This window comes from Semicossyphus pulcher, unplaced genomic scaffold, assembly GCF_022749685.1.
Source record: "Semicossyphus pulcher isolate SPU_LCO1_2020_fin unplaced genomic scaffold, fSemPul1.0.p SCAF_8, whole genome shotgun sequence".
Classification (NCBI taxonomy): domain Eukaryota; kingdom Metazoa; phylum Chordata; class Actinopteri; order Labriformes; family Labridae; genus Semicossyphus; species Semicossyphus pulcher.
Window position 1 is genome coordinate 17309908 of NW_027211759.1, and position 24199 is coordinate 17334106.

The following is a 24199-nucleotide window of genomic DNA, read 5'->3' on the forward strand; positions in this document are numbered from 1 at the left end:
TCAGGACTTTAAACCGCTGAGCTTCAGCGTGATGAAATGGCGTGTCACAGTCGGTCAGATAGCGTCGGCTCCACGGGAAGCTGACGTTGAACAGTTGTCTCACCCTCAACAACAGATGAGAGTCTGTAATTGCACCAGGGATTGGAATAACACAGATAGTGTATGTTACGAGACCCCCCCCCCCACTTCTACACACACAAAGTCCTTCTGTTCTGGCAGGGAACAGGTGCAACGTGGGAGTTGGAGTCATCAGATCCAAGGGTGGTGCCAGGGTGCAGCTGCTAGAGGCTAATGCAATCATAGAAATTCCATATCCATATCTTCATTTATATGCTCGCCATTTGTCGGATTCACACATTTACACAGTGCGTGTCCATCTTTCGTCTACATGTTAGCATTCTCTGTTTTATTTTTGGTGTTTAAGTGAATTAAAAATGTTGCAAACCGCTGGAAAATGTTCTCATTAAATCCCTGTTTTACAAATTAAAAAACACTCACACCACAATGCGAACCAGGCGCAGACTCACAACAACAAGGGACCTATTTCTTTCCTTTGCTAAGTGATGGAATGCTTCCATTTTAGGGATCAGCATGACTCAACGTTGTTGTCACCACAGCCCTGAGAAAGAGACACAGAGAAACAGATGTATTACGGAGAGAGCTTTACCGGAGACAGGCGACGCTTCGCTCCAGTAACTGGACGCCTTTGGGACTTTCCTGTGGGAGATGTGCAAATTCAATAATGACTCCAGTCACATGTTCTTTTTTTTCCAGAGAGAGAAAGAGTGTGTGGACCTTGAGGCAAAACACAAGTATACAAGGACGCATTAGAAGGCCGATAAGTGTTCTTAATATTTACACAATATTGGCGGAAGCAAACCCTGGAAACAGACAGACGCTAACTCGTGTAGACAGAATACAGAAGCAGAGGAAGAGTGTGAAAAGGCCTGTTAGGCAGCGCCGGACACAAGGCCAGACTAATAACCAGGTTTGAGGAGTGTGAGAGATGTGTAGACAGATAAACAGAGGGAGAGATTAAATGTGAAGGGAGAAGAAAAATTGCCATGAAAGGAACCTTGTTCGTGAAAATCCATGGTAACAGCGATAATGACTATCCAAATGGAAACAAACACAAAGAGAGCAATAATTGAGAATGAAAGCGGCTAAAAAAGCTTGGCTCGGGCCCAAGTTAATGCAGCCGAGGTGGGAGCAAAAAAGAGAAGGTGGTGAAGGAGGAGGAGGAGGGGACGGGGAGAGGAGGAGAAGCAAGGGGTGGTCTGTGGAGTGACACGAGAGGCAGAGACTGCCTGGGAGACTCGGCACACTTAATCCAGCTGCCTGGGAGGGAGAGAGAGACAGATCCCAAGGCAATCTAGAGGAAGGAGCAGGCAATTTTCAACCACACACACACACACAGCCTTTTCCTCCACACACCACTATGACAGGTGGCCTCTGCCCAGATCAGTAGCATGTGGTAGAAGCCTTCATCTTTAACTGACTCACTGAGGTTTTGGGGCTGAGGTTTGGGATCCTCCCTGACCGTTGGAGCGTGAGCAGAGTTTGGGAGCTACAGCTTCACTTTCTTCCCCCCAGTTGCAGAGAGACGGCACGCCAGGCACGAGGCTCCCTACTCCTCCTACTCCTCCCCTTCTCCCACTCTGCCTTTTTCTTTTTCCTTTTTTTCTTTCCTGGGCTCCTGTCCAGAGAATGAGTGGCTCCAGTGGACCTAAGAGGAGGAACACAGCCTGAGGATACAGTACAGGAGCTCCATGCCTGCCTGCCTGCTGGGACGCACAAATGCACTGAGGTTTTACAAATCAGCACCTCCTTACCTTTGTGAGATTTTTTTTTCTCCTGTCATCAGATGAGAAGGAGTGGATCTAAGCTGGGCTCATAGACAGACGGACTGACATATGGACAGTGAGCAGTGGGCACTGCGGCGTGAATGTAGCAACTGGACTTCTCTTCTCCCTGGTTACTAAGACCAAACAAGGATAATAGTCAGATCACTATCCTGTCCACCGAGGCGGTGGGTGGATGCAGCATTCAGCAGACTGCTATAGGGGAAAGCAGAGACTGTATAGAAGCTGCAGAGAGACATCACAAAGAAAGAGGATTTTTTTTTTACCTCTTTGGATTGTTTTAGTTTGCGGGGAAAATAACTTTCTGTCGTTGCATGGACTTTGCCGCACATTCTGCGTGGGTTTCAGGATTATACATGAGCGAGGAGTGTGCGTCTCAACTGTGATGGCAGAGTGCATGAGGACTGTGATGCTGCTGTATCTTGTTCTGCTCGGCGCGGCTCACACGGCTCACAGCATCTACCCGAGGATACGGCTCTCACACAACGGTAAGAGGACAGTTTGTTTGTATCCTTTTAATCGCTTTCAGCTGTGTTGCAAAAATATGAAGGCAAAGGCAGCGTCAAGATGATGCAAGATAGTGTTTACTGTCCACAGTTAGTGCAGCTGTAACAGAAGCATTCTCTGCTCACTGCCTTCCATGCAGGTTGAGAATAAGACAGGTGTAACAAAGCAGGATTTTTATCATCCTTTAGACTTCTAATCTTTAGTGTTTGCAGAATAAATTGGTGCATTGTTGTTGGTAGCATTAAAATAAGTTACAGCTCATATTCCAATTACTTATTTTTAACTATTTACACTAATGTATGAAGTTATGGCGCCTGATTTCAAGAGCTTTTGTAAAATAAGAGCGGGTATGTGTGCAGAAACTGAGAAGCAGCATCCTCTGGGAGCCACTTAAAGAAGCATTATCATGTTATAAGATTGCACATTTATGTCGCAGCCTGAGAGGAAAAAGTCGAATCAAACATGAGCGACTTCTGCTCGGACACTTCTCTGTCACCGCCTGTTGATGCTCCAGGAGCGCCTCCTCGCTGTTTGTTTTCATCCCTCGGCTATGCTGGCTGAGAAACCACAATGTGGCTTTCTCTCATGCAATAGTGGCAGAAAGATGGATGCATGGGAATGAGAAAGTGCAAAGTGTTTATGTGTGTGTGGGAGTGTGCGATATGGATGCGAGGGCAGCGGTATGCGCTCTGATTCTTGTGTATCTCTTGGATAATAATGAGGGTCTTATCTTTTGACTCGTCCAGATAAAAGTCTTGAGTAAACATTGGATTTTTTTCCCCCTCACGGTTTCTTTGATCTCTATAGCAACACAAGGTGATGATTCCACGTAAGCCTGTTAGTCGCGGTTGAACATAGGTGTGGAATTTGGATGGTCAATAACTCATAAATACGGAGCTGCGAGTTGTTATGACACGTGTGCTTCTTCGGTTCGCTTCTGTTTTCCCATATTTACTGTATTCTTTATTTATTCCCTTTGCAGAGTGGAATATAACAGATAAATAAATACAGTAAAAAAGATGTTTCCCAGTGAAATAAAGTGATGGATACGGAAGTAAAAGTTGGATAAAAAAAAGGGAAAAAGTGATAGATAGATGAAGTTCACACATCAACTAAAGTGAGCCGATCGGTGCTGATGTGCATCGTCATAAATTAGTTCTATACATCACCCAATTCATTAAGCGCCTGCGGGGGAAGCTGCCCCAGTGATTGACATCCCGCCTCTCTCTCTCTGTCTCGCTCGCTCTCCTCGCTGATACATGTCCTGGCTAGCACGTAGCGCCGTGAAGAGACTGCAGTTGGATCCTATCATTATGGAATGAAAAACATCTAAGCCTTAATATATGCCTCATGGGCTCTGCCGGTGATTTTTGCACACACCCTGAAGTTCACGCACACACACACACGCCGAATACTGTGAATTCTTCACACGCCAAAGACTTTGGATGCACTTGAGGGAGACGGAGAGGGATGCGGTTTCAACTACTCACCCTTGGGATTAAGAAAACATTACCATAACATCTGCTATCAAAATAGACATCCTTGAGGGGAAGATTCCTCACAGTTAATAACACAAGTAGTGAAATATTTCCGACCTGCTCCCGCTCTGACGGTCACATACCGAGCGTTGGATCAATGAAATGTCAATAAAACATCAGATCAACTTTCTCCCGCTGGTTTCTGGGAACGAATTCCTTCGGGGCTCTTCATCATGTGTTTCGTGGATCGCCTTCATGCAGTATGGATCTCTGCAGGCTTTGATGTGAGCTTCACCTCACACGTGGTTTGGAATTATTACCAATCTCGCTTTCATCTTCTCTTCTTCTTCTTCTTCTCGTCTAGACTGTAGGGGCAGCGAAGATTATTCCTAATTTGTTTCCCTTTTATCTCAGCCATCCACTCATTTATTTACACCGCCAATTAACTCCAGTTTGAAGAGGCTGTAACTTTAATCACGTTGAGTATTCGGTTACAATCGCAGACTGTCTGTGGAGAGAATTGACCCTAATCTTTGGCTGTGCAGCCTCAAAGACCTTAAACACGGGCTAAAGATGTTGATGCATCTCAATCGCTTGGGATTTCGGCCAATCAGACTCTAAATTCCTCGGATTATTCGACACAGATCTGCCCTCTGAAAGTCTTGTGTTTGTTTTGCACTATTTTCCCTTCCTTTGGAAACACATCGACGAGGCTGCCTTGGCAGAAGATCAGATCCAGACCTGCAGAGGCCTGTGGCGTGAAATGAGTTCTTCTTTTAGGACGACTATTAATTCTGCTGCTAATGAAGCTGTAGCGCAGCTTGCATGTGTCGGGGTGCCAGCGGGCTGCAGGTAGATTGCCAGCTTTAGATTTATTTCGCTGCTTTCCAGCACCGTCATGCTTGGCCTGAGCTGCAGAGAGTGTGACGCAGCGGTCTGCGCATTAGTGATGACCTAATCACATCAAAGTCACTTCCAAAATATCTTCTGCAAAGTTCACCTTCTGGCTAATTAAGTCGTATTTGCTTTTACTTCTGAAGGTGAGGTTGTGTTGGGCCTTCACTCATCTCAGCTCGTTTCCATGCAGCGTGTTTTTGGATAAATTGAGGTAATGCATTCCGGGTTTAGTGAAGCTAAAAATCCCCCCCCACCCACACGGCAGATACCTGCCCAGAGCTGCTCCAGCAACGTGCACTCACAGAAACTTTTATCTGCTGCAAAAACATGGAGAAGAGAGTACGGTGTCCTCATATCTGTGAGGTTTGCAGCAAGACACCGAGCATTCCTTCAGCATGTCTGCCAACGACCTGTTTATTTAAAAATAGCAACTGTTCAGTCAATCCAAATTATTGTTCTTTTGTGAACATGCTGCACAGCGATGCATCGTTAAGCGCTGTCACCTCACAGCTACAAGGTTCCAAGCTTGGACAAAGTTGGACATGCTCCTTAGCTTCACTGGTAGGTGTGAATGTGAGTGTGAAAGGTTGTCTGTCTCGATGTGTCAGCCCTGTGATTGACTGGCGATCAGTCCGGGGAGTACCTCTGCCTCTTGCCCAACGACAGCTGGGCACCCCCCGACCCTGAACAGGATGAGCTGTATAGATAAAGGATGCTAAGCAGTTATGACAGGGTTAACATCATGCTGTTAATAAGGGTGGCAGGGTGGTAACCTCCAGGTGTGCTTGAAGGCTAAAATGTCGAGGGAGGGAAGCCACTGGGCCTTCTTCAGGCACAATCGTTCAGAGCCAAGGGTTCAGTTTAGAATGCCTTAATTGAATGAGACACATCTCGTAAAGTAAGAACAAAGAGATGCACCGCCAAAGGATTTCGACCCACAAAGGCTCGTATTTACGGCGTGGCTGGTAAGAGTCATGACTTCCTGTGTCTCTTTACGAGATTGTTTTCACCCAGAACATTCGAACAGAAGACCGTGAAGCACTCTCCAGCTCACATACTATTCAAGAGCGAGAGAATAAACACGCAGCTTTTACCGATATATTGCTAAGCTTCTCCAGACGTCTGCTTTCTTCAGCGGTTTCTGTAAAAGAGTGCGATTTAGGCAGAAGGCGCTGAGGTACCTGCATGCGTGAACACAGGGATTACTCAGGTAGCAATTACTGATGTATGAATCCCCCTTTGAGCTGTAATTTCAAACCGTCCTCTCCAGACAAGAAAAAGGCCTCTCTTTATTTTACGACCTTGAAACGATGTGTCTGTAGGTGACTTTCCTCTGACGGCGAGATGGGGAATACCAGCATGGCCTAAAGTTGTCTCTGCCTGACAGCTAATGTGCAAAGCGAGGAGTCCCATTAAGTTTCTTCCGCCTCCATGTGCACAGAGCTATAATTAACATTTACCACATTGGATCGTGGCCACGGGGCAGTCACAGACCTTATATCATACCAGTGGAAAATGGAGGGTATGGTGACGATTAGATAAATCACACCTTTTAGGTCAGCGAAGGAAAAACTGTATTTTTACAGCCCCTCCCCCTCCCCTCCACGCTCACCTCTCCTTCTCATTTGGTCCGGTTCATCCCAGCGTCCTCCTCTCTCCCATTGTGTTATGTGTGTGCTCTCCAGTTCATTAATGAGATGTCCAGAGGGGAAGGCAGCTGGTGAAACTCTAATATCCTTTCTGACCTTTACTCGGTGTGGAGACCGAGGAGAGGAGATGAGTTAAGTTTGTTAAATGGGAAAAGGAGCGAAGGCACGGAGACGGATTGAGTCCGTGGAGAGATATCGTAGTGGTATTACAGAGGAGGGGAAGAGGGGATGAAGGATGACAAGTGAGGAGAGCTTCAACACACAAAATTGCTAAGGGCTGCCAACGGCTGGCGGTTTAAGGCGGGTAAACACGACAAGATAATGAAGCCGATTTTCCCCTTTCCAAGAAAATGAAGCTAGGTTCTGATTTTTTTTAAAGATTATTTCGCCCGATTTTCCGGTGACGTGAGGTATGTTAACAGTGATTCTTTCATATTAAACGTGTTCAATATTTACAATCCAATATACGTTTGTGTGGGAGGACCCCCGAGGACAGCCGAGCGCGCACTCTGTGGGTTGTCAAGTGGAACGAAACAATAGCCAAGTGGGAAGCTAACTGAGGAAGGAAGCACAACAACCGCAACCATGGCGACTAAACACGGGAGGTTCGACTCTGAACTTCACTAAAGAGAGCTGAGTATTCGACTCACTCGAGTCAGTTACCCAGAGCTTGAATCCCCCACCGGCCCATACAGCATGCGCACTTGAAACTTCCATCGCCCGATCGGGCGAACTTGTGGTTTAGCACTCCGCTAACGTTAATGGAGATTAAATTTAATCGTGCTGCTCTTCTAGACCTTCTGATTGAGTTTGGACCTAATTGGTCAATTTCTGATAGTAAAGCGAGTCATTTCGCAGGTTTGTGACACTCGTTTTCCCATGATGTGTGCGGAAAAAGTGCTTTTCGTCCCCTGCCATGTTGGGAGAGCGGGTACTGAGTGAGGGATTCATGTTACTCGGGTCAGACCTTCAGCTCAGGGCAGGGAGCGAGCTCCGGGTGGCGGACTCCTGGAGCGAGTACCGAGTTGAAACAAGCGCCAAAGCGGTTGTTTTTCCAGAGTGCCTCTAATTTGCAGTTTGCCGAGGCTAGTAGCGGGTCAGTAAAAGGAGTTGTCACGACTCGCACATCATTAATGGTGACAAAAGCCAACATGAAGCATAAACATGTAAGTCCCACATCCACGCCGTCTCCTCGACTTCATCCATACTTTTTATGTTTTTCTTTTTAAATTTTCAGTAAGAAGTACTTCTCGCCAGTTCTTCCTGCCCATCGTATGCCATGTTTTTTTATTGCAAAGTCGCGTCTGACCGCGAGAGAATTCGCGAGATTTCCAGTTTTGAGAGTCGGGACTCTGTTTGTTGGTGAATGGAAACTGTTAGAGTGTGGTGTGCTAAATCATTGTTTGTCGTCATGTGTGAGGTCTCTCGCATTTTCAACATCTGTTAAGATTTTAAAAATCTTTTAGTGTGGGCCAGGCCTTTAAGCAAAACAACACTTCATTTTCCTGTGTCAACTTCTGGTGGAAGAGGAAGAAAAGAAAAAGAGTTTAACTGCATGAAATCATTGGACTTGAATTGAACTTAAAATAAAAGCCGGAATAAATGACCCGATGTGCAGGTTTACTTTAAGCAGACTTGCACACATTACTGAAGATACACTCTAATTCTAAAATCAATGCACTCTTTATGGGACTTTAACTTGTAGCTTTGCACTGACACACAGTAAGCCAACATCAACATCTAATTCATTCGGACTCCAAGGTCACATAAACGCGCAGTCGAGGTAGTACAGTCTGGAACAGATGGGGACACACTTTAATTAAATGCCACTCAAACCCAGCGCAGTGCTTTTATTTTGAAAGCATATTAAATTATGCCCCGTGTATGTGAATACCAGTATTGTTTGATTGAGGGGTTAATACCACTCCTACTGGGGCCGATGAAAACCGAAACTGTCCGTTGCGCGAGTGTTCTGCTGATTTATAACATCAATCAGGTCACAGACTGCACGCCATGTGGCTTTCATTTCGCTCTGTGACATCATTCCCCACACACACAAACACACACACAAGAGGATACAGGAACACAAGGCTGTATTCCGATAATGGCATGACACCCCAGTTCTCGGGCTGCTGACCCCGCCCTCCAGGGGCTCCGCACTCACTCGGGCCTGGACGGCACGCGGAGAACAGACTCGCTCCTTCTTCTTGTAGCGCCAGTCCTCCTCCAATAACTCTCATTGCTCTTTAAGTTAAACCTCCAAAGGCTTTGGAAACACGAGACCGCCTGCCACCAGTTAAATGCCTGACATTAAATATGTGTAAAGTTTTTGGCAACAGATCAAACAATGATTTAAATTGAATCTGTGTTTATGTCTCTTGGTTTCATTTATCTCTGACTAAACATCTCACCGCACATTGTTCTCCACAGCACAGTTTCCCTACATGGATAAAGAGGATATCCCAAAGTTTATTTTGATTCCTCCTCCCCAAATCTTCTCAGGCATCTCTCAGCACTCCTCAGACAGCCGATGAAAGTGTCTGTCTTGAGGGAGTCTTTTTTTTCTCCCTCCATTTGAAGTGGGATCACAGCAGGGCCGTGTGTCTCCCTGGCTCAGTTGCTGATGGAGAAACACCCTCCTCCTCCACCACCTCCTCCTTTCAGCTCCTTCGCTGAGGGCTAAGGAGGCCTCACATGCTGCAGATGGTGAAAAAACTCGGAGGGAGAGAGAGAGAGAGGAAGGAGAGGTGAAATGTGGAAATCCCCTCTCTCGTCTTCACTCTGCGCTGTCGCTGCAACTGTGTGTTACTGCTGCACATAATGACAGGGGAGACAGCCTTTAAACAGCTATGCGCCTCCTGATCCGTCTCTCGGTGTGTCACTGTAATCAGTTGTGTTTTGTAACTCTGTAATCATGTGTAATTAAGCAACACCTTCTTTTATTATTTAAGCGGTTACAGTTTTGTTTTGCGCAGGTGGGAAACGGATGTTTCCTTTCAGTTTCAGGATGGTTTTGCCCGTCTGCAGGACGGTTTTGCCCGTCTGCAGGATGGTTTTGCCCGTGTGCAGGATGGTTTTGCCCATGTGCAGTATGGTTTTGCCCGCGTGCAGGACGGTTTTGCCTGTCTGCAGGATGGTTTTGTGCATGGGCATTGCATGGAAACATAGAGGAACACTATGCATCTAAAATATCACATTTACACCCGACATATGCAACAAATCAAACATCTATGTTGCACGCAGGAGAGCGCAAGGGCATGTGCACGTATACAAATCTCTTTATGTTCATGTTTACGTCTAAATCAGCCGCCACTCGATATTATTCAGAAAGACAAGATGGAAAAAAAGGTTCGGATTATGCACTGTTTACGCCGCCACTTTAAATAGCCATCTAAGTCTGTCGTCTGAATAATTGGAAGCAGATTTCATATGAAGAAGGAGCTGATTGTTTGAGAGCCGGAGTAACACTTGTAGAAACGCTGGAGAGGAATGTTAGACACTGTCCTTGATCCAAGTCGAGCTTAACTTAGACGGAACTGTGAGGAGATAGAGAGGAGAGTCTGTGTGTGTGTGTGTGTGTGTGTGTGTGTGTGTGTGTGTGTGTGTGAGAAAAAGAGCGCCAAGTGTGTGTGGATTAGATAATTACAGGAAGCATGTCTGAGCCCTGGCAGAGCACCACTGCCACATCCCTGAGCTTTCTGCCACCGAAGCACCCGAGATCTAATGCAGCTCAAACAAACAGTCCCTTGTCTCCAACGCAGAAATCTTAATAGCAACAAAATATACACGTTAACCCGCTCCCCTGTGGATACCTAATCCCATATTAAACAAATAAAAGCCCCGACAGGGCGACTGTTGCTATGACTAATCTACAGAATCGGGATAAACACTCTGCTTCAATCTTAGGGATCAAGTTTCACTTAAAACATACATTAGCTAGACAAGCAAATCATGCTATTACCCCCTGCAGCCGCAGCAAGTAGAGACGTCTGACTTGTTGAAAGGTCGGACTGTTTTTTTCCTGTCTTCTTCTTTTAAAAGTAATCTGAAGAGTGAAACATGGGTGGCCTTATGCGTGCAAGTCGAACAAATGGGGAGAACACAGCCTGTTATACATTTTAGTGCTAACCCTAGCTTGTCCGCTCGAATCAGTGTGAGGTTTCCAAAGGCCCGCTAACAAACACCAGATTCCCGCCCTTTGCTTCCTTCACAAGGACACCCGCTCCAACACATCATACGTTAATGAAAGGTTTTTCAGGCCTGCGCGGGCCCAGAGGAAGTGCACACCTTTGGGCCCTTCAGCACTTTGTTTAAATCCTTCACCCTCAACAAGCCTCCAGAAGCTCACAGAGAGCAGCACCCTGTCAGGTTCAATCAGGTGGACGGGTGTGCTGCATGTGCGCATGCTAACTATCTGTTTGTCATGATGTGTGGTTATGCTGATGACGTGTCTGTCATGGGCCGTTGCGTCCTATTTAGTGAAGGATTTGAAATCACCTAAAGCAAGCCTGACAGGGAGTGGCAGCTAATGGCTGATAAAGAGACTTGTTCCGTTTCCTCTTTGATGAAACAGCTTCCTCCTGATAACAGAGACCATAGGCCGCACTGTGTACATCAAGCGTCCCTCCTATTAATCACAACATCTCTCCCATGACTCATGTCCCACTTCTTTCATAACAGTGTCTGCAAAGTGCCATCACCGTCTCCTTTCAGTTCAACTTCGCAAGAAGTAGTTTTTAAATCTATATACTGGTTCACGCTGGTGCGTAGGAGGTCGACTCTGAGCTGGCTCTACTCTTTCATTCCATGTGAACTTTTACTAATGATAAAAACAAGGTGCCTTAAATTCTAAGCCCGAGACAGTGACGCCTAGAAGTAAAGCTGAATTGAGGGAGAGGAGGAAGAGTTGCCACATGAGACGTGGAGAGGCGAGATGGAAAGATAACCCTGCTGTTGCTCTCTGCTTTCCTCCTGGGGAACCAATGAATCAGAAACACATGTTGCAATGCGCCCTCGGCCATAGAAGGAGTCGGGACTCAGCCGCAGGTTACCGAAGCTGTGGAAATCCCTTGATGGAGAGCTTCGGTCTAATTCGATTTTGCTGATGGCAAGAAGCAAAATGAGAATCCATCTTTGAAATGAAAGTCTAGCTAGCGAGCAAGCTAGCAACCCGTAACTAAATTACTGTCTTTTATTATGTTGCTGTAACCAACTGACTCTGTTTCTGTGTTTTCTGCAGAGCTTTTGCAGCTGAACAGGACCTGGGTGTTCCAGGCACATGGAGCGCCTCTTCAGCCGCAGACCATGCTGCTCGATGAAGGCCACGAGAGGCTTTATGTCGGGGCCAAGAATACTCTGTTCTCCCTCAGCCTGGACCGGGTTAACGCACACCAGAGAGAGGTGGGCCTGGTTTCATGTTTATTCACGGCTGTTTGGTCAAATTTTCAACTATAAAAATATTTTTTTATTGAGGTTAAAACAACACTTTGTGTGTCCTTTCAGATCCAGTGGTCAAGCACAGAAGCTCAGATAGAGGAGTGTTTGATGAAGGGGAGGGAGAAGGTAAAGGACACACTCTACATGACTGCATGCTTGTTGGAAGTATGGCTAAGGTTGGCTATCGAGGGCGAAGCATGAATGATAATGTGCATTAACTTGCCGTCTATATATAGAATCTAATAAATGTATTGTAGAGGTAGAACATTCAATTACACAGAAAGATAATTAAATTGTGTGGATTTATTTACACGTCTCCCTGTGCTCATTAACCGTAGTTTAACCTGAAGTATTGATGTTATTGATAATGCGGTAAAAGCCGGGCATTTTTTCCATCAAACAATTATTCCTGCTTGGCCTCAATTTGCCCCCGTGACCCCTCACTCAACCACCCTCCTCCTCCTCCCCGCCCGCTTCATGTCTGTGTCTTGTCCAACAGCCGGAGTGTGCGAACTACGTCAAGGTCTTGCAACAGTACAGCCACACCCACCTTCTGGTATGTGGAACTGGAGCGTTCAACCCTGTCTGTGGCCTGGTTATGGTGGGACACACTGGCCAGGTGAGTCATTAGTGACATTATTAGCTGGTAATTCGTGGTGGTTATAGTCCATTTCTTTCTTTCCCCTCTTTACAACGATTATTCCAATGAAATGTTGCAGATTTCTTCATGACACAATCTGCCAAATGTCCCATACTTCTCCCCTCTTTACCTACACTCTTCCCCGTTAGATGGACGTAGCCTAAACCTCCTTCACGCTGCTTTGATTATCTTTTAGCCAGGAGCTCCGAGAACTGTTGGTACAGCTTGGTACCGCTGAGCTGTTAAACTCTTAGCACATGCTGCTGTCGTTACGTTTATCCTCCTGGCAACAAAGAGCGACGTGTGACGGAGATGGACAAAGACAGTGAATAAGAAACTGTGAAGTTTTTGGTCTCCTTAGAGAAGAGGATTGTAAACGCTGCAGAGCAGGTAAAGAGGGAGAGCAGGCCAGGTGTTACTTTCTGTAGGCAGGGAAGACGGATGTTCCGTCTCACTCAGAGGTTAATTTATATGTGTGTGTATGTATCAGCTACCTGAGTGCATATAGGAGGAGTTTTGCGTGCCTGCAACTTTGTCTCACACATATCTCCCAGATGTCAAACATGGAACAGTCCTAGGTGTGTGTGTGCGTCTGGGTTGTATTTAGAGCAGGCAGGGGAGGAGCTTTCCACCCTGCTTTCCAGCACTGGTCCAGTAGGTCGAGCAGGCCGGCCACACCTCCCAAACAGGAACCACATTCCACCATTTCTCACATCACTGGAATGCTCATAGATCAGTGCAAGCAACCTAATCTCTCGATAAGATTGCCTCACATAAATTTCATACTTTCTGTATGAGATTGCATCTACAACTGAGCTTAATATATTAATATTTAGATAAGGATAATCTAATTCTACAGTCGTTAATCAAGCCAACTCAAGTATTAAAACACGACCGGGCCAGACGTTTGAAGCAACACAGCCCGCATGTCAGACTACATGTAGAGTAATATTGACTCAGCCTACTGTATTTTACCTACTCTCACTTTGTGTTTGATAGATCACATTATATGATGGATGAGTATAACCAACGATCTGACTCCTGCTACAGTCATACGCAGGGCGGTAGTCACAGCGCAGCGGGGTTCCCCGGCTACTCATAAATCAATATCTGACACCCCGCTCTGATCTCCCCGTGACAGTCGTGAACACTGTGGTGGCCAAAACATATGAGCTGTGGTTCTACAGGGAGTTTAGGGTGTGTGTGTGTAGAGCAGAAGCAGTGACTCACTGTGATATAAGAGCAGAACATTGTTGGTTTTACAGATTGGGACGACAGTTCTTCTTCTGGTCATCCATCACTCGGTGTCTCATCTATCTTTCTGCCTCCGTCTCATCCATCACTCTCTGATCCTTCCTCTCTCTCTCTCTCCTCTTTCTGTGTCACTGCATTACAAACATGGGTTTGTCTGGATGTTAACGCCTTCGCAAGGGTGCAGCTGTAGTCTATTTATATTCACGCATATTTGTGTATTAATAACGGTGCATCTGTGTGCGTGTGTGTTTTGTGTGTTGCCCTCAGGACCGGCAGTTTGCTCTTGAAGAGGAAAGTATTATGAGCGGCAGAGGACGCTGCCCGTATGACCCCAACAGCCCCTGCACTTCAACGCTCTCCAGTAAGACGCTGCTCACTTTAACACTCACAATCACCTCATCAGCAAAAACAATTGTGGGACTATAATGTATGTTTTTTTATTCAGCTGGATGAGTACATACTATGCAAGTCACATTGAGGAGTTCTGCTCACTTCTTTAACCTCTAATAAGTCAACACTGCCATCTTGTGGCCTTTCATGTTAGTATTGTAATAAAGGTAAAATGCGGCTTTAATAACATTTTGTTCATGTAGTTTTCTTTTCTGTGTTTGTGTGTGTGTGTGTCTGCGTGCACATCAGGGGGAGAGCTGTATATTGGCCTGTACACAGACTACTGGGAGAATGATGGCGCTCTGTGTCGACTCAACAACCAGACCTACACGCGCACCGAGAGAGACGACAGGCAGCAGCTCAACGGTTGGTGTGCTGCCTTTAAAATGCAAGAGAGTGCAAATAGAGTATGAGTTGTTTTTCTCAGAACTGGCTCTACAAATACATTGATATTATTATTACTACCGTAAAACATCTACACGAGATGCATGTAAAATAAGCAGCATCTTAAAGGCATCCTGTTACCTGAACACTACCTAACTGTTCTTGAGTCAAAGTTTTTTACGGACTCTTCCCCCAACAGAACCTAAATTTGTGGGCTCAGCGGTTATCCCTGACAACGACGACAGGGACGATGATAAAGTTTACTTCTTCTTCACCGAGCGAGAGACGGATGCTGACGGCGGGAACAAGGCCGTGTTTTCTCGCGTCGGCCGAGTCTGTGCGGTGAGAATGTTAATGCTGTAGAAATATATTGCTGGATACAAGCCAGAAACTGCACTCACTTTCAATGTCTGCCTTCATCTCTCAGAATGACCAGGGAGGACAGAGGATGCTGGTGAACAGGTGGAGCTCCTTTCTGAAAACTCGACTCATCTGCTCCGTGGCCGGACCAAACGGCATCGATACGCACTTTGATGAACTCGGTAGGACTGCAAGGAGCCTGTTTGCATCCCATATTATGTATTTAGTGTAAAATCTAAGTATCTGCATCTACATTCCACAAGATTTAGAGAGTTAATGGAGTATTAAGGACACATGTGTCTGACCTGCAGGAGTGGTAACCAACATTTCAAAGTTAACAATTTAGTTGATTAGATGCTAAACCAGCAGTGTAGAGTGACTGAAAGGTACAATAGATATAATAGGTGATGATCTATCAGAGAGTAAGGTAGGAAATCCGCCTTTTTATGTTTTTATGTGCTAACGCTTAGCATGCAGCTATTTCTAAAGAATGAAGTGAGGTAGTTTGAATAAACAAGACCTAGACCATTAGCCTGAATTAAACTATACATTCCGTCATCTGCTGTAAAACTTTAAAACTATTTCAACATTGCTAAAAGCTCTGTGAAACCTAGCACAGCTGTGGCTTAAGCTAAATGCTAAGGTCAGAATGCTACTATTCTCATTAGCTGTGTCTCAATTCAGGGGCTACATCCAGAGAAGGACGCATGCTAGGAAAGGTTGCGTCATTCGTCGCCTGCATAGACCTGACAGTCTGGTCTACAAAGGATTTCCTGTTTGTGTCACCAGCTATTCCCGCCCTTATCTTGCATCACAAAGTGCCACTACTGTCGCCTTGCTGGCTAAATAGCTAACATAGCTAACATAACTAACGTCACATAACTTAAGCAATTATTTTAAAGATAATTTGTTTCAAGGCCCCTTTCGTGTCTTAAACATTTATATAGCTAGCTCTAGCTATATAGAGATGAGTCTGCCATCTCGTTTGAACTGGCAAGCAGTGAATCTCAGGATATGTTGAGCCATAACGGATGCACCAGATGGATCCTTCATGGCCCTGAAAAAGGAACACATATTTGTGGGCTGCATCTGAACCTTCGAAATGGGACAGCCTTGTGCCTTGAAATACGTCCTTGGAAGGATGCAGCCCCTGAATATAGTATAGTGACATGTTACTAGCATGTGTAGGCCTAATGTTTATTAGGTAAGTGTGTCGAGACATTTACCTTAAACACAAAACAAACATTGGCTAAATTGTACATCTTTGTTCCAGAGGATGTGTTTGTGCTCAAGAACAAGGATGGGAAAAACCCAGAAATCTTCGGCCTCTTTAGCACAACAAGGTGAGTGCTGAATGACATCAATACTCAGTTTACAGTCACAATTTTATAATCCATCAAATCACTAATAAAGGCCTCTTTTACAGTGCGGTGTTTAAGGGCTATGCAGTGTGTGTCTATCACATGGACGACATCAGAGCCGCCTTTAATGGTCCGTTTGCCTACCGAGAGAAACAGGAGCATCACTGGACTCCTTATGAGGACAGAGTCCCCTACCCCCGACCTGGATCTGTGAGTCTCTGACTAAAGACATGTTTGTGGGATTTCATTACCTGATGCACCAACATTATGCATTCACAGCACTCTCCTTCAGTCTGTGTTCACGCCAGACGTCCTTTGAGAGGGACGGTGTTAGGAGCATGTAGGACAGCTCTGGTGAATGTCAGCACTGTTGTTGCTACCTCAGCAGGTCAAACAGGGACAGTCTGGGCCACACAAAAGCATGTCAGCCTTTTTCTACACTACATAAAGTGTCACTGCAATTAATGGCCCTCTTCTGTCTCTCTCACACCATTTCTTTAACAGTGTGCCAGTAAAGTGAGCGGAGGGGGCTTCTCCAGCTCGAAGGAGTTTCCTGATGAGGTTTTGAGATTTGTGCGTTCTCACCCTGTGATGTACCGACCAGTCCTCCCGCAGCACCGCAGGCCTGTTCTGCTGCAGACAGAGCCGGGCAGGAGGAAGCTGACGCAGATCGCTGTGGACAGAGTGCAAGCCCAGGATGGACACTACCATGTTCTCTACATCGGCACAGGTACACACACTGAGGAAGCAGACTTACTATGTTTAATCTATAGGATCCTCTGAAAGCTTGTGCTCACAAAAACCTCATAAAGTCATATTAAAAAGTAATGAGTGAAACACAATACAACATTTGTTGAACTGACAGTTTTGAACCTCGAATGTTGTTGTGAAAAAAAAGTGTTGTTAACATTTCCTGTAAAACAAGTGATAATGTGTTCTTTCATTAGATGACTCCATGGTGTTGAAAATTATCACCATTTATAACAAAGACACAGACTCTATGGAGGAGGTGCTGCTGGAAGAGCTGCAAGTATTCAAGGTACTTTATATTTAGCTGAGAGCTAAATAGACTTTGTAACCAAGCAGATCCTGCATGTACTGCATACTTATCAGAGTCCACTACTGCTGCGTTTAGACACTCTGAGAGGGTCAGCTTTTTGAAAACACTGATTGCTGATTTGCCTCCTTTCAATCATCAGAGGAGCACAAGTGTGATTGTGCAGACGGCCCGCTGAGAGATCATCAGAGCGATTTGAATACATAAATTTTTCTGAGATCAGTCACATTTGGAAACTAGTCTGCAAGCACTCGCTGCTGCAGTTTCAAAATTGATTATGGGCGGATAGGAGCGTGACGGGAGGCCTGCAGTGACAGAGAACTTCATGTCTGATCTTGTCATTCCCAAATCATTTTTGAATAACAGTTTAATGTTTCTTTCTTGCAGGTGCCTGTGCCAATAAGAGAGATCATAATTTCACCTAAAAGGGTAAGACATTCTGAATATGATATGATACGATACACAATACGTTACGGTACGGTACGTTACATTGCGTTACGGTACGTTACGGTACAGTACGGTACGTTACGATCCGGTATGATACAGTTTGATACGATACAATACTCGATAAAATACCATACGGTACGGTGCGTTTCGGTACGGTACGATACAATACGATGTGATCCGGTATCATACAGTTTGATACGATACACGATAAAATACGATACGGTACGGTACGTTTCGATACAATACAATATGATACGGTATGATTCAGTACGATACGATACAATACGCAATAAACCATATGAAACGGTACGGTACAGTGCGGCATGATGTGATACGATACAGTACGATACACTTCATTGTCCACATAGGAACATTTGTTCTGGACTCGAATGCTGCATACATTAAGCTGCCTTCACAGCAGTATGAATAAATTAAAAACAATAAAAACAAACAACAATCAACATATAAACAGAGAAGCACATACCGATGACAACTACAAACAACATATACAACCACAGACGACATGAATCTTTGTACTGTTGTTCAGTCATGCAATTCTGTTGTTAAGCCACAAGATGTTAACATTGCAACACATTTCATTACTTTGAATGGACATGATACAGATGTACCTTTGGCTACTTGTGGCTGTGTAACTAAGTTAGATGGGGCAAAGACACAAAGAATACTGGTATATATAATTGTTAAACTGTATCTTGATACTCACGGTCTATTCTTGGCTCCACAGCAACAGCTGTACGTGGGGTCAGAAGTGGGTGTGGCCCAGGTCAGGCTGCATCAGTGTGACCTCTATGGCTCTGAGTGCGCAGATTGCTGTCTGGCCAGAGACCCTTACTGTGCCTGGGATGGTCTCACCTGCTCCAGATACTACCCTGCTGGAGTCTACACCAAGAGGTAACCACACACACTCGGAGACAGGAGCCATCTTTTCCCCCCTGCAGATGTGTGTATGTGTGTGATGCCAGCTGTTCACACCTTTACCAGGACTTCTGCTCCATTGTGGCATCTCGCCCTGAATGTCACAATGCTCTGAGGCTGCTATATCAAGTCGTGATCACAGACTTTGAGAGACGTGACAGCCAGGTGTTATGTAATGTCTATTAGTATGCACTTGATCACCCCTCTCTTCCTCTCCCTTTTTTCTCCTTGTTCTCCTTCTTTGCTTTTTTTCTTTTGCACTTCCATCACGCTTAAAATTACCCTCTCTCTCTCTCTCTCTCTCCCGCTTTCGCTCCCATCTTAGTAGACGATTCAGGCGGCAGGATGTTCGCCATGGCAACGCCGTCCAGCTGTGCAACGGGCTGCAAATTGATGGTAAGTTTATAAAATGAGTGATGTGTGTTTTGTGTGTGCATGGAAATGGTTGTGTTGTCAGAAAAACACTTCACATGAGCAAGGAAACGATGCAGTTTCTCATAAGCACTACACTGAACATGAGACACCATCATGTGTTATTGCAGCTGGAATTGAGAGAGGTGAGTGTTCTTCTGCTGTTGATACAGTAGATTGAACCGCAACAATCCACCCCGTGCTCTTCAGCTAATAAAAGGTCATGCCAGTTCCTTCCATTTCTCTCGCCTCACTACCTTTTTTTTTATGTGTATGTGTGTGTTTCTGTGTCTAGATGAACAATGGCAGCGAGCCGAGGAGAGGTTTGTTTATGGCGTGGAGAGCAACAGCACTTTACTCGAGTGTGTCCCTCGATCGCTTCAAGCCAAGGTCCTCTGGTTCTTCCAGAGAGACGGGGAGAAACACGAGGTGAGTAACAAATAGATGAATCTGACTCTTTGAAAATACATTACAGGTACAAAAGAGTGGAAATTGACTATAGCAGAGAGGAGGTGAATCTAATTTCATCCTGTTTTGCCCCACTGCTTCCACTGTGTACTTGTGAAAACATGTATTTATTCTTACGCCTATAGGTCTGTTCAGCCATGTAGGTAGTTTCAGTTTGACCTGCAGCTGAGGTTTCTGCTGTAACTTCAGTGCAGTAGGGTTAATGGAATTTAAATTATGGTGTTGAAAACAGCAAAGAATTGATGAGGGGTGGGAAGAGGAGGGTAGCTCACAACACGGTATGTGGCCCACGATAACGATAATATCACAATACAGCGATTCTGTGATAATTGATATATTGCAAGACAAACATATAATGATACATCACAATATCTGTATTCTTCAATTAATTTCCATTCATGTTACCCTCCTTCATGTTATAAGCGCCACTGCCAGGAGTCATGAAGTCGTGACGCGGAGAGTCAAAATCACAGGGAAATCTGTTTAGAGTGCCAAAAATTTTAAAATTAAAATATTGATATTTGGCGCCAGCCTATCAATAGTTGTACTGCGAGTCAGGACGACGATATATTGCCATGTCAATAATTTGTCCCAGCCCTAGAATTGACATTAACATTTTGAGGTTTGTGGAGAGTCCAATGATACTAAGACATGTGATATTTGCTTATTTAGTAAAGGTGTAATGATTTAGCGATACTGGTCGATGTCGCGATTCTAAAGTTATAAATCTGTGTTTGCTGCTACTGGACTCAGTGTCTCCAGTCTCTCAACTCTGACGTTGACCTTTTACCCTTTTGGAGAGCAATGTTAGCGTTAAGTGGTTATTCATTATCCTCTCCTATCTGAGCAGGTACACAGAGCTCTCTCTAATAGTGTCGTTTTTTTCCATCTCATTTTCAGGTTTATTTGGCTCAAATTTGTGCCATTAGTTAGCAACTCTGGTGTTAAATAAAAGATATTTATTCGAACGTCATGAAAGGGGGAGATGCACACCCTTAGTTTTCATATCTAACTTTCGAGGCTTTTGTCTTGGTTGTACTACGTTGATGACTTCATCTTCATACATTGGGGTAATGCAAACAATTATCCATCCATCATCTATACCACTTATCCTGTTCAGGGTCGCGGGGGGACTCAGACAACCATTCACATTCACACGTACGGGTTATTTAAGAGTGACCGATTAACCTAACAAGCATTTCTTTGGACTGTGGGAGGAAGCCGGAGTACCCGGAGGGAACCCACACATGCACAGGGAGAACATGCAAACTCCATACAGAAAGGCCCCTTATGTCAGAACCGGGATTTGAACTAGGAACCTTCTATAGCTGTGAGGCGACATGCAATGAATGCTACAGCATAAGAAACCTGGAATAGATATATCCCTCACAGACCCTTAAGTACAACAGTCACAGTATTGAGTGCACTATTGAAGTACATCCAGTCCAGTAATTTATTCTGTACTTGATTTGTTCAGTGGATTTTTTAATCAAAGTTCCTCCTGGGAGAAGAACGAATGCAGCTGCGTGCTGCAAACGTCTGAACTGCCTTGTGAATCATTTGACTTTTCCCTCCCTGTAGGTTCGAGGTGACGAGCGGGCGATCGTGACTTCCCACGGGCTGCTGTTTTTACGAGTAAGAAGCTCTGATGCTGGTGTGTACGTGTGCCAGACTGTGGAACACGGATATGTGCACACATTACTACGCATCACCCTGCACGTGCTCAAAGGGGAGAGGGTGGAGTCAGCCATCCACAGAGCCAATGACGGGGAGGGAGAGAAAGCTGCAGCTCTGTGCCACACCTCCGTGGGCCCTCCAGCCGGCCCCAGCATCAGCCCCAGGGCTCTGGTCCCCTCCTCGGTCCCAGGCCCGCACTCCAGGCTGTGGTACAAGGAGTTCCTCCAGCTGATCGGCTACGGGGATGCCCAGAGAGTAGAGGCGTACTGTGAGAGAGTGTGGTGCTCGGATAGAAAACGTAAAAAGACCAAAAAGAAGTACACATCTCCTGCTGGTGAGAAGAGAGGCAAAGGGAGGGGGGAGGAGAACTCCCACCGAGCGCCCAGGCATACCTTGGACACCTGAGGAGCAAAGAGATGACTGCACATACACACACTAACACACACACACGCACACACACAGTCTAAAGGTCAGACTCACTCAGCGTTTGCACCATGTAAATGCTTTCACACTCTACTTTCAACAAGTGCAGTAACAGTAGAACAACAGTAGCAGGCTGTCTAACTATTGTAGCTACATTTTACTATCTTTAAAAGCGTTATGTTTTTGCCTTTCGGTGTAACCTGATTACGTGGTGCAGACCCTGAGTAAGTACTTTAAATATGTCAGCGTCAGCGCAGAGCAGAGGCCCTGGTAGGAGATGGACGACTGATTAAGCAACATCACCTCTGATCCAGAGAGACAGAATACAACAAATCAGCTCCTGTGGACTGACCCAGCCTGACTCCGCTGTCAATCCGAACGCACACACAGACTGCTACACTCAAGCTCTGCTCCGCGCCTCAATATGACTAACTCCCATGTCTGTATTATGAGAGATTAAAGTATGTTAAAGGTAAAGGCCCTCTAAGCTGTTTCGGTACACAATAACTTATTCTCTTCGAGTCCTGTAGCTGTTTAGATGTCGTAAACTGGAACATGTAGTGCTGTTGTTTTTGTACAGTAAAAATGCATTGCGCTTTATTTTATTATAATGTGGTCATATGGTGGGGTTACCATGGCTACAATACATGCTATATAATGCAATGCCACTACTATGGGTAACTGAGGCATGTTAGTTAGACTTATGCCTTCAAATGAAACAAACTATTTAAGCACTTGTACAAACTGTAACAGTAGATGAAAAGTGGTCCTATAAGTGGATATTGTACGTGTCTACAATTGTGATCAGATGTACCAACATTGTTGTGTGTATTGTGTATTTTATTTATCTATAATTCAGGTTGGAAGTTGTGAGCCCATCTGGTAACTATTCAAAAAGTCATTTATCACTGCTGGCTGTTCCCTCCTCTTTCCCTTCCTCCCTCTATCACCCCCTTTCTCCCCCCTCTTCATTTTTTTGTTTGTCTGCAACAATGTTGCAGATGGGCTTCGTAATTACCACTACAAGCAGCACATTTCCTTCAGATGAAAAGGAGAAATAAATGTGAGGTTGAGCGTCCAAGCATGCCATTAGCAAAACAAATCAGATGTTACAGTGACCACTTCTTTTTCCATGCCGTGCCTTACTCTGTCACTAAGTCGAACTGTCTTTACCATAACCATACTGTGGTTAAAAAAAAAAAACTCTCTCTGTCAGTCATCCCTCTCCTTGAAAATCCTTCAACTAAGACTAAGATTGAAAATGTTGTCTGCTATACCCTTTATAAATAACTGCCATTAAAGAAGATGGGTCATCTATCGCTGGTGTCACCTCTGTGGTCTGGCCATCAATAATGACACACAGTCAATCTGCGCACACACACACACACACACAGCGAGAGAGAGCGAGAGACTCGGCTGGTGCGGCAGAAGGAAGGAGCCTTTAAACAACATTCACTTTGATTACAACTAAGCAAACTTTAGATTTATTTCACCACATGTAAACATATTAAAAGTTCAAATTTCCTGATACTAGTGAATGCAACATAAACAACTAAAGTACAACCACTACAATCATGACTGGTTATGATTTTTTCCCACAGCGAGCTCCCCACTGGGACGCCGCGCTCATTCACATTCTGTCGGGGTGTACCTGAGTCGGTGGGGCGCTGAAGGCGTTTGAGAATTGAATTCATGCTGCTGATTTATTCCACATGGCTACCATAGCAACAGGCTCTGAACCAGTTCAGCTCCTCTCCTCATCAAAGCTCTCTCGTCTCTCTCTGTCAAGTTTTAACACTGTTACTTCGGCCCCTGAGCCCCCCCGTAGCCCCTACTCCTCTGTAGCTGCTCATATATCATCACTTTTATGTATGAGACTGGTCCTCTTAGTTAAAAGTATCCTCTGTTCTTCTGGGAGTGACGCTGGCATTTTGCTGGCCCCAAAGATAGATGCCATCTGAGCAGCAGCAGCAGCATGGGGGGACAGATGCAAAAAATAGACTTTGAATCTGGAGCTTGCAGATATTTTTTTCCATCAGAGTCGTACATTTTAAGGTCCAAGAGGCCAATTTGATGTAATGAAAAGCTATAAATCCATTCATTGATCTCCGCAGGGAGCAAAAGGTCAAAGGGCACGGCCATAAACAGACTGCTGGTCATGTTTGTGTCGCTGTGCGAAGATGACAGCGCTTATCCTTTCCCTCTCTAGTCAACCCTCGCTCTCTTTTTCATGCCGTCTTTGTTGTCCCCACACAGCGCTGGTTCTATCAGAAGCCAATGCACCAGAACGCTTTATTACAAGAGAAAATGTCAGCGAGGGAAGGAGGGGTTGTGAGCAGTGGAAAATGAACATCGGAGGAGCAGCGAGCGAGCGAGCGAGCCTCTGCAGCTGGAAACACTCCACATGTTGTCGATGTCCATGAATAAGATTATTCATGGGATGTGCCTGCATAAAAAATCATGACAGCCTGGTAGATATGAACATAGATCTCTATCTCTCTCTCTTGCCTTTGATATAAGGTCTTCAAGCTGAGCAAACCCCCATGGCAAAATACCTCTCAT

General features: G+C 45.2%; 1 protein-coding gene across 2 annotated transcripts; it reads left to right on the forward strand.

Moving 5' to 3' along the window:
* The first annotated feature begins 1812 nt into the window (after positions 1-1812).
* sema3e (sema domain, immunoglobulin domain (Ig), short basic domain, secreted, (semaphorin) 3E) lies at positions 1813-22966 on the forward strand. Of its 2 annotated transcripts, none has more exons than XM_069685622.1 (17): positions 1813-2350; positions 11633-11793; positions 11896-11955; positions 12329-12448; positions 13991-14084; positions 14363-14479; positions 14697-14839; positions 14925-15039; positions 16131-16200; positions 16284-16428; positions 16723-16948; positions 17166-17257; positions 17663-17704; positions 18468-18634; positions 18984-19054; positions 19365-19498; positions 21119-22966. In XM_069685622.1, exons 1-17 carry the CDS (start codon positions 2038-2040, stop codon positions 21617-21619), a joined length of 2571 nt encoding a protein of 856 aa, XP_069541723.1. In that variant the 5' UTR covers positions 1813-2037; the 3' UTR covers positions 21620-22966. The 2 variants fall into 2 exon arrangements, with proteins under 2 accessions (XP_069541723.1, XP_069541724.1); XM_069685623.1 differs by having other exon boundaries at positions 18987-19054.
* Positions 22967-24199: the final 1233 nt, after the last annotated feature.